The following is an 11,336-nucleotide window of genomic DNA, read 5'->3' as shown; positions in this document are numbered from 1 at the left end:
AAATCTTGGCCAGCAGAGCAGAGAATTCTGATGCCTGTCAACAGTCTCTCCTCTGTCTTTGATCCTCAATTTGTCACCAGGTGATACCTGCCTGGGGAAAACTCAGGATGTATGGGACAAAGTCAGACTACTCAGATACAGAGAAGATGGCAGTGGCAAGGCTTTGAATCTCACTTTAGCTTTTTTTCTCGCGGATAGCATCTTGGAAGGGGAAAGTGAAACACTGCACAGAAAATTCTGGAATGTGCAGCAGCAGAAGTCAAAGGTTTTTCTTGTAGATGTCAAGATATTGTCCCAAGTAACCAGATCCAGCATTGGGTTGCAGAATCTGAAGGCCTGAAAAATAATTTTGTGTGTGTGTGTGTGTGTGTGTGTATGTGTGTATGTGTGTCTCTGTGTGCACAAGAATGCAGGTGAAGTTCTCAATGACTCACTATTCATTATTGGAAAAGAACAGGTGGAATGACTGCTTACTCGATGGGGTTTCTGCTAAAAAAGGATTTTGTCTGTTATTCAAGTAGGGGCATCTGGCTTGATACTGACAACTGACATGAGACTGGTAAGATTTGTGAAGGATGGTAGAACTCTTTGACAGAGAGTTTGTAGCAACACAATCAGGCCCAAATTAATAATTCTCCTGTCTGCAGGCTTTAGGTTTCTTCTGATAATATGCTGTGTGTCTCCTTCTGCTCCTTCTCTTGTTTCTTTCCTACCTTCCTCATTACTGGGAGACAATCATTGTGCTTAAAGCACTGGGAGAAAAAATAAATTAGAAAAATATCAGTTTTTTTTTTTTAGCTGTATGATCTACCCTGAGCCTCAACATGGTAAAACGTAGAGACCAAAGGCTTGTTTTTGGTAAGAGGCTTGCCCATGATGATGATGATTAGTAATCCTATTCCCTACTTGAAAATAAAAATGCCTCTAAAATGCCCAGTGTCCACTGGGTGTATCCACTGCCAGTATGAGTTCTCTGATGTTGAATAAGGCATAAATTTTTCTTAAAAGCTTTGCCACCTTCTTTACATTTGTATGGGTTTTCTCCAGTATGGATTCTCTGGCGTTGAGTAAGGCATAATTTTTGAGTCTGAATTACTGAAACTTTCAGGGGTTACGTGCACACTTGTTGTGAGAGAGTAATTGAACAGAGGCTACCAAATGAATCCCTGCATCAACAGAGGCATCATCTTAATATTGTGGGATTCTTATGGAGGTATTTCTGTGACAGTAAAAGTTAGTGGAGGTATCTGTGCTTTATAGTACTATGGTGATCACTAAGTAACTATAGCTAATATAATTAAAAAAAATAAAATAATGCAATTGTTCAGACTTATGTACTGCATAAACTGAGTCTTATGACCACAAAACCTGAGCCTCTTTGTCTTTTTTTTTTTTTTTTGTACCAGGGATCAAACCAAAGTGCTTTCTACCACTAAGCCATATTCCCAAATCTTTTTATTTATAGTTAGGATCTTCCTAAGTTGCTTAGATTCATGTGAAATTGCTGAGGCTGGTTTTGGAACTGTGATTCTCCTTCCTTGAACTCCCCTGCTGCCTGAATGAAAAGTGTGTACCAGTGTGCCCAGCTGAAGTTTGAGTCTTCCAGAATACTGAAAGAACCTGAAGTACTGCAGTAGAAGAGATTTGCTTATACTTTATTAACCATTAAAAACATCATTACTTGGTAGAAGCAACTTGAAGAAGCGAGGATGGGTCCAGGGAAATATGTAACTTTCTGAGATTTCACAGTGTGGCTTGGGACAGACCTGCCTTTTCCTGGGTGACACAACTGTATCCTTGTAAGTGCTACTGGAAGGATGGACTCATCAGTTCAAATGCTTTTCATTGACACAATTATTTAACCATTCTTTTTTTTCAACTGTAACAAAATTGTTTTAAAAATATGCAGGGCTGTGGTTTTCTATTAAGAGAAAAAAGGGCAACTATGTTTCATTAGGTATATATGACATCTGTTTTAGAGAACATCAGTGTTCTCTAAAACAGATGTCATATATATGCAAGTAGAGCCACACTTTGGTACAAAGACACACAGTTCTTCCTCTGGTGTGTCTAGTTAATGCAATAGTATGTTTAAGAGTGGGAAAAGTTAGTATGCTTCACTCTCATTTGTGCAGACCCTTTGAAGTCTCAGGGGCTCAAAGTCTGAATGGAGGCTCAGGACTCTCAGAGGTCATGGACAGGCCTCTTTATGTCTATTTAGTGTGAGCATTTATAGCCACTACATGAGTGGATTTAACCACGCCATGTGTTGCATTTTGCTGTTCAATATCTTTGTTTCTCCACCATCTGGTTTCAAACTTTTGAACTCTGCATTTGATGTAGAAAACTAAGATGTATCATGCAGGACATTTTAAACGCCAGAATCTGATGCCTGAAGTGTGACAAAATCATCTTTTGAATGCTTTTTATGGACATGAAACCCTGAATAAAATTTTTTAATTAACTACAAAACAAAAGACAATGATTTCTGGGTTCAGGGATGCATGCCTTGCATCCAAGTAGTGCAGGAGGCTGAGGCAGGAGAACCACAAGATCAAATCCAGTCTTAGTAGTAAAAGTGATACCTTAAGCAACTCAGTGAAATTGTGTCTCTAAATAAATACAAAATAGGGCTGGGATGTGACTTAGTCGATGAGTGCACCTGAATTTAATCCTCGGTATACCCCGAAAATAAAATAAAATAAATAAATAAGACATTGACATAGGACCATTGTGTCCAGCTGAGATTATGGAAAAAATATTGATGTGATCATAGAATTCAGGCATAAGATAATTTTATTAATGAGTTGGTTTGGTACAAGTAGGCCTTTACGTCCAAATATAGCTTTTGAAAAAAAAAGATGATTTGAATTCAATCAATACAGAGAAACTGAGGAAATGACAATTGAACCTAGAGAGGTACACAGAAGGAAAGAAACCAGATCATCCAATCATGCTTCCTGTCCACTTCCATGGGCTAATGAGTAATGGCCAGTTGGGCAAGGGTTGGAATTTTATGGAGTCAGTGCTGTGGAGCTATCTCTGGGCAATGGTAATTTTTCTTTCCAGTATGAACTTTCTGGTGACCAATGAGGTTTCATCTTACAGGAAATGACTTTTACAGTCTATGTATTTGTGAGAATTGTTGCAAGTATGAACGATCTGTTTGTTGTTAACACTTGAAGCATACTGAAAATTTGCCACATTCTTAACATTTACATGGCTCTTATCCAGTATGAATATTTGGTGAACAAAAATACTTTTCCTAATAGAATAGCTTTGCCATATTCTTTGCATTTGTATGGTTTCTCCCCAGTATGAATTCTCTGGTGTTCAGAAATGTGTGATCTTTGATAAAGAGCTTTGCCATATCCTTTAAACTTGTATGACTTTTTCCTAGTATTAATTCTCTGATGTCAAATAAGTTACAATATTTGATTAAAAGCTTTCCCACATTTTCCAAATTTCTATGGCTTTTCTCTGATATGCAGCCTCTGGTGTTGACTAAGAAGTGACCTTCAATTAGAAGATTTGCTTCATTACAGATATTTGTATGGTTTCTCCCCAGTATCAATTCTCTGGTGTTGAGTAAGGCATGATTTTTGATTCAAAGCTTTGCCACATTCTTTACATTTGTATGGCATTTCTCCAGTATGAAGACTCTGGTGTCGAGTAAGGTGTGATTTTCTATTAAAAGCTTTGCCACATTCTTTACATTTGTATGGCTTTTCTCCTGTATGAATTCTCTGGTGTCGAGTAAGGCATGATTTTTTATTAAAAGCTTTGCCACATTCTTTACACTTGTATGGCTTTTCTCCAGTATGAATTCTCTGGTGTTGAGTAAGGCAAGATTTTTGATTAAAAGCTTTGCAACATTCTTTACATTTGTATGGCATTTCTCCAGTATGAAGTCTCTGGTGTCGAGTAAGGTGTGATTTTCGATTAAAAGCTTTGCCACATTCTTTACATTTGTATGGCTTTTCTCCAGTATGAATTCTCTGGTGTTGAGTAAGGCAAGATTTTTGATTAAAAGCTTTGCCACATTCTTTACATTTGTATGGCTTTTCTCCAGTATGAATTCTCTGGTGTCGAGTAAGGCATGATTTTTTATTAAAAGCTTTGCCACATTCTTTACACTTGTATGGCTTTTCTCCAGTATGAATTCTCTGGTGTTGAGTAAGGCAAGATTTTTGATTAAAAGCTTTGCAACATTCTTTACATTTGTATGGCATTTCTCCAGTGTGAAGTCTCTGGTGTCGAGTAAGGTGTGATTTTCGATTAAAAGCTTTGCCACATTCTTTACATTTGTATGGCTTTTCTCCAGTATGAATTCTCTGGTGTCGAGTAAGGCATGATTTTTTATTAAAAGCTTTCCTGCATTCTTTACATTTGTGTGGCTTTTCTCCTGTATGGATTCTCTGGTGTTGAGTAAGACAGGATTTTGTATTAAAAGCTTTGCCACATTCTTTACATTTGTATGGCTTTTCTCCAGTATGAATTCTCTGGTGTTGAGTAAGGCAAGATTTTTTGTTAAAAGCTTTGCCACCTTCTTTACATTTGTATGGCTTTTCTCCAATATGAAGTCTTTGGTGTTCAGTAAGGTGTGATTTTCGATTAAAAGCATTGCCAAATTCTTTACATTTGTAAGGCTTTTCTCCAGTATGAAGTCTCTGGTGTTCAGTCAGGTGTGAATTTTGATTAAAAGCCTTTTCACATTCTTTACATTTGTATGGCTTTTCTCCAGTATGAATTTTCTGGTGTCGAAAAAGGCATGATTTTTGATAAAAAGCTTTTTTACATTCTTCACATTTGTATGGCTTCTGTCCAGTATGAATCTTCTGATGTCGAGTAAGGCATGATTTTTGATCAAAAGTTTTTTTTACATTCTTTACATTTGTATGGCTTTTGGCCAGTATAAATTTTCTGGTGTTCAGGAAGGTGTAATTTTTTATTAAAAGCTTTGACACTTTCTTTATGTTTCCAGATTTTCTCTCCAGTATGATTACTGTAGTGTTTAAAGAGGTTTGAGCAACACTTAAAGATATTTTCACATTTCTTCAGTTTGTAAGGTTTATCTCCATTGTAAAGACTATTGTTTTTAGTAACACATAGAATTTGAGTAAAATATTTTTCACATTCTTTTCTTATGGAGGATTTATCACTGCTCTGATAAAGGATTGAGTTATTTTTAAATGCTTTTACATATTTTTTTAACTTGTAGAGCTTCCCACCAATATTAATTCTCTGGAGTTCAGGAATTTTTGTAGTTTTATTAAAAACGATTTCACATGCCTTATAGCTGTAATTTGTCTCTTGATTAAAAAACCTTGGATAAATAAATTTTGGGTATGGATTAAAAACTTTTTTACTTTTGTCATTGTAAAGCTCTTTTAAACGATCACATGGGTGATTTCTAGGATTTAAAAAAGGAGACAATTTTAATGTCTTTCACAGAATTTACATTGTTTTACACCAAATCTATTATGCTGTGAATTACCTAGGGTAGAGACAGTCAACAGGTCCTAAAAGATTTATCATAAATATAGTTCTCTTTGAGTATCACTGAGGGTGTTTTTAAAATTCTTTCCACTTTTAAATAAAGCAATATTAGGAAAGTACAATTACTCCCACAGTCATTACAATTCCATGCATTGCCACAAGGAGAAACTGTTCATTTCATCATATTTGTAAAGTAATTATCAGGGAGACTACTAAAACTCAGAAATTTCTTCTTCTCCTTCTCCTTCTCCTTCTTTTTCATCTAAATTGTCTAAAGAAATCTTTGTGGATATTTACTCAATTGTGAATTGTAAATTATTCCAGTGACTAACTATAGCATGAAATAGACTCCATTGCAATTTTTTTTTTTATTTTTAGAGGCATGGTATAATTACAAATGCTGTTCAAACATATTCACAAGCACCCACAGGTCCTCAAATGTGACTGCCATATGTGTTGTTGTCTCTCTCCAGCTTAGCCAATGTCCCACATCCCTACAGATCCACCTTGCCTCCAACACACTATTGTCTAGTTTTAATTTGTGGGAAATCCTGCAGGCACTGGGACATAATCATTGTCCTGATGTGTCAGAGTATTCTTCATTAAGCCAAAGAACAAACTTCATCTGAGGTGAGCTGCTCAACTTTCCAGCAAAAATATCTATCACTGAGGGTGTTTTTAAAATTCTTTCTATGTAACTAGCTCACTGAAATAAGTTAGAGAATACTATTGATTTGTCAAAAACATATTCCTTTAGATGCACAGATAAGTAATCTTAGGACCTCAGAAAAATCTAATGGCAACAGGATTTAGTTCACTAGAAACATGTATAGGATCCAGGAAGTCTCTATTTCTCACACTTGGAAAATTTTTCCCATTCCATCCAAAATCACAAAAATGCATAGATCTTTTGGGATATTCACGAGGAGTCTGGTCAAAATACCTGTTGATATGAAAGATGAAGCAGTACATGTCAGATAGAGCTCCTGAAAGATATCTATAAACTGTGCATGAAATTTTAAAAAAAAAGCATGGAAGTCTTTAGGGAAAAAAGTCTGGTATCTCTGAACTCACAGTTGAAATCCAGCTGGTTTGAGACTATCCAGTGCATGTTATATACTACCTAGTTTTGTCTAAATTCAACATGACACTGGAGATGCTATCAACCATTGGAGCCATATAGCCACTTAGCATGACAGAGATGGGTGAGACATGTCAGAATGCCAATCAACCTGTCTCAAGAAAGATTCTTACTGTTGAAATCTTATTCCTATTTTGATGCACACTCCCTTAAATAAAGAACTGGAAAAATTATCTAGCAATTGTTTTTCAGAACTTATGTGGTCTAGAGAATCTATACGATGTTTTACCTCTTTTAACATAAGTTCTTGCCAGGTCTTATATTCCTTTACTAATTATTTCAGATACTTATTTTTTTTTCAGATGGCTCATCACCTTCCAAAAAACAAATTACTCAGGTGGGATGTTTGATGTTCCATGACATGGAGTAATTATGCTAACTTTTTTTTTTCTTTTGAGAGAGAGAGAGAGAGAGAGAGAGAGAGAGAGAGAGAGAGTTTTAATATTTATTTTTTTTTTTAGTTTTTCGGTGGACACAACATCTTTGTTTGTATGTGGCGCTGAGGATCGAACCCAGGCTACAAGCATTCCAGGCAAGCACGCTACCACTTGAGCCACATCCCCAGCCCTAATTATGCTAACTTATGAGCCATAAATACATTGGTAACTACAAAAAGACTGCTTCAAGTTGAATTAAAATTATAAATAAATATTTACAAGCACCTTTGACTCAAACTATCAAGTTTCAGGGAGAAGGTTGTACAGAAGTGGGCTTCTGAAATGGTAGACAAAATCATGAAATGACAAAGAGATTATAGATCTTTTTTTTCTTACAGAGGAGAAGTTTAATTGTAAGCCATTCCTCATTCAAAGGTTGTCTTAAATCACCACTGTGGCTGCTTTACTTTTCTCAAAGGGTAATACAATTATTAGCTTAAGCCCTTCATTGTTCTTAATTTGCCCCACACCATCCCTACTACTTCTATTCCAGGCATGTTTTATACCTCTTAGCACAATCCCAGAAAAGTGTCAGAAGACTTTCACAATTCTCACAAGACCCTCATGTCTGCTTTTGGGGTGATATGCATTCCTGCAAGCCATTTGGGCTGTGGGTTTTCTGGGAGACTGTGCTAAATGTTCCTGAGACTTTTCTGTGTTTTGATTGTCATACATGAGAGATGAGCTCTATGCTTATTTGATGTGTTTTAGAAAGATTAAACTGCTTCTCTTTTCCTTTTTTTTCTTAATTATTATTGCATTTAAAAAGCAATACCTACCAAACTTTCACTGTAAACACATTTAATTACTGAATTGTTCTTTTCAACACAAATGTCTTAGTAAGGCTTGTTGCAGCATTTCTTAATCTGCATGTTTTTCTTTTCTTTAAGTAGAAATACTACGCATGTGTTTAAATTAAAAGACAATTTGTCTATACTGTGTAGAAAATCTCCTTCTTATTACTTTATAAAAAAGACAGACTAGAATGCTGCAACTTTAAATTAATGATCCGTACACTTTTCTCTAACCTGCACTTATGTAGAGATAATCAAAACTTTTAAAAATGTAAATGATAATAAGCATTTTATAACATTTTGAGTTTTTCATTATAATGCCTATTTCTATTCTAAACCTATTTAAAAGCTGAGCAAACTGGTTTAGTCTTTATTTTTCTAAAGATATTTTTAAGATACAGCTTCATAATGCCCTGTAAACATCGTGTAAATGTAATTTGATACATACTTTTGCAATTTAAAATTTTATGTATTGCAAGTGGTTTTACACAAAATACTGAGTAGTAAAAATTTTAAAATTACAATAATGTAATTTAAAGTTTAACCAAATAAAAACTGAATGGCACTAGTTGAGCAGTCAGTCTTTATAGATGTTTGTAATAATATAAACTAATGAACTTGTATTTTTATGAATAAATAATTTTCATGTTTTTTTCCACTCATTCACACAAATTTTCTGAACTTCCTCCTCTTTCTATTTAAATTTCTTGTTTAAAACCAAGTATTAACTGTCCTGCTTTCCATACCTTTGCTTTTTCAAGTTTTGCAAAGAATATTTTATTTCTTGCTCTCCTGAAAATTTTTGGTTTTGATTAGAAGTCATACCTAAAAAAAAAAATAATAGGAAGTTATTTCACTTGCTATGGTAAATAACTCTGCAATTATATAAAACTTTATCAAAGTGGGGGGGAATAGCAAGAGAAAAGTATTATTCAAGGCCATTATTACTCAAAAATATATAGATTTTATTACAATATGATGACAAAAGCTTTGAGAATTTTGAAAATTACCATAAGAAATTATACCACCACAGATGAGGACAAAATACAAAGTGACTAATATTAGTACAACAATTTCAAATCATAGCCCTTAACTTCAACATATTCAGACTCCACCTGTGACACAAATATTTCAGGAAATGTATATCTCTTATTTATTTATATTATTATCTTTGGGGGGATTTTTTCATAAGAGAACACAGGGGTATTCTATCACCAAACTAAATCCACAGGCATTTCTGTATTTCTATATGTCTATTTCTATATTTCTATATCTATATCTATATACTTTTTTTAAAGATAGCTTATCAAAAAGATGCTGAAATTTATTTTAAACTGGCATTCCACTGTCTCAGCTTTCTAGTTATATGGAATTAAATTTATATATCATTGCACATCACCTTTTTTTCTTTACTTTGAAATTCCAAATATTTTACAAAATGACTATAATAATCTAGTTGAACCAATTTTGAATAGAAAAATACCAATGAAAACAATAGCTCACACAATAAAGAGTATATTCAACCCCAGAAAAATAAAAAAATCATCTTAAAATTTATGAAATACAAATTAAGGCAGTTTTTTATAGTAGATAAATTTATAAATATCAACAAAATTTGAAATCTAGAGAAACAAGTTCTTTCTCATCAGTAATTTATGTAGAAATAACCTAATTTGAAAACAAATAATCAGAAAACAATGTGATTAAAAGAATATATTAAAATAAAATAAAAATATATTGACTATGTCAGATGCAAATCTACATAAAGTTCTCTTAAGATATAAGGTAACAAAAAGACAAAAAAACAAAATGATATAATATTACATTCAAAATTGCAAAGGTGATAATAATTATATAAATGAGATACAAAGTAGAATATCATATAAAGATAAATATGACTAATCACTGGAATACAATCATAGTAGAAACATTTGTAACTCAAATCATATTTTTATAGAAAGAAATCACAGAAAAACAATTCTAGAAAGAAATCACACAAAAAAAAATTCAACAGCATAAAAAAACAACACAGTAATACTAGCATACATCAATCCCCAGTTGATGCAAATAAAAAAAATATGATTGCATTAGGTCCCAGAGAATGAAAAAACTTCAGAAAACATTAAAAACTAATTAGGTTTACAGAGGCAATCTTCTTTATAGTGTATGGAATATTGTTCCAAAGAGATCAGGTTAAAAATACAAAAAAGTTAAAGATATTAAAACATTGAAGTTGCTTTGTAACATAAAATAATAAATTGGAAGGAAAAAGTGAAAGTGATATTCAAAATTTGTGAATAAGTGTTTAAAGGTAAATTCAGCAATTAAGCAAGGCCCAAAGCAACTTACCTAGTCTCTATCACAAAATAAAATATAAAAATAGCTACCAGCTAGGCACAGTAATATACACCTGTAATTCAAGCAGCTTGGGAGTCTGAAACAGCAGGATTGTGAGTTCAAAGCCAGCCTCATCAACAGCAAGGTGATAAGCAAATCAAGGAGACCATGATTCTATGTAAAATAAAAAATGGTGCTTGAGATGTAGCTCAGTGGACAAGTGCCCCTGAGGTCAATCCCCAGTACCCTTCCCCAAAAAGAGTTATTGATGTGGCTCAGTGGTTAAGCACCTGCTCTAAAAAATAAGTGCCAGTAGCATCCCCCAAAAACTAAGAAGTATATGTAACACCAAACAATCAATACTATTTTTGTGTAAACAAAATAAGTTATTTGAACAATTCTTTAGAATATTCTTGGTGCATCCATAACTAAACATAAAAAATTAATAATGCTTCCTGATATAAAATAATAAAAGCTATAATATTCAATGGAATGAGGTTAAATGAGAAAGCCATGAGTAATAAAATTGAAAGTATATCAATTAGCCCTCAATTTGATGGTCAAATCAAAATATATTTACAGACATATTCTCATTAAACAACATTCAAAAGAGATCAATATGGCAAGCCAATCAAATATCATTTCAAATGGCTACATGAAGGCAATTTTGAATGAAAAAGTTATAAATCTTTTCAAAGATAATAAATTATATAATATCTACAATGATCAACATTCAGGAGAATATGTTAAGTAAAAGACTAATTCACACTCCCCCCCAAAAAAATACCAGTTAATTCTACTTCTGAGAGATATCTACTATAGCCAAATATAAAAACCAAAAGAAATGGTATTAGGGATGAAAATGTAAGGAAAAGGAGAACTTGTTTGAAGAAAAAATGTGATACAAATTCTCTAGAAAAAAAAAGTTACAAAAAATTTTGAATGAACAGAACTGACAAGTATATTTAAAATATGTAAGATAATAAGTTCAGCAAAGATATACAGCTTTGACCACAATTACATATTTGACAAATATATAAAAGATAAAAGAATTGTAAACATCTTTATGGTACCTTTAAAAAGCTAAAGTCTTACTCCTAGACAAAAGAACAGATTTATATATGTAGA

The 11,336-nt window shown here is 33.3% G+C and overlaps 1 protein-coding gene across 1 annotated transcript in view; it reads right to left on the bottom strand.

Annotated features, from left to right (window-relative positions):
• Positions 1-3,215: 3,215 nt before the first annotated feature.
• Positions 3,216-11,336, bottom strand: part of LOC143640176 (uncharacterized) — a 152,080-nt gene continuing 143,959 nt past the window's right edge. The window contains 4 exon segments of the mRNA XM_077108074.1: positions 3,216-3,358; positions 3,611-4,880; positions 4,882-4,923; positions 9,801-9,808. Coding sequence (XP_076964189.1) covers positions 3,216-3,358; positions 3,611-4,880; positions 4,882-4,923; positions 9,801-9,808 — 1,463 coding nt within the window.

The sequence above is a fragment of the Callospermophilus lateralis genome, unplaced genomic scaffold (assembly GCF_048772815.1).
Source record: "Callospermophilus lateralis isolate mCalLat2 unplaced genomic scaffold, mCalLat2.hap1 Scaffold_130, whole genome shotgun sequence".
Classification (NCBI taxonomy): domain Eukaryota; kingdom Metazoa; phylum Chordata; class Mammalia; order Rodentia; family Sciuridae; genus Callospermophilus; species Callospermophilus lateralis.
This window is presented reverse-complemented; position numbering and strand designations above follow the sequence as displayed.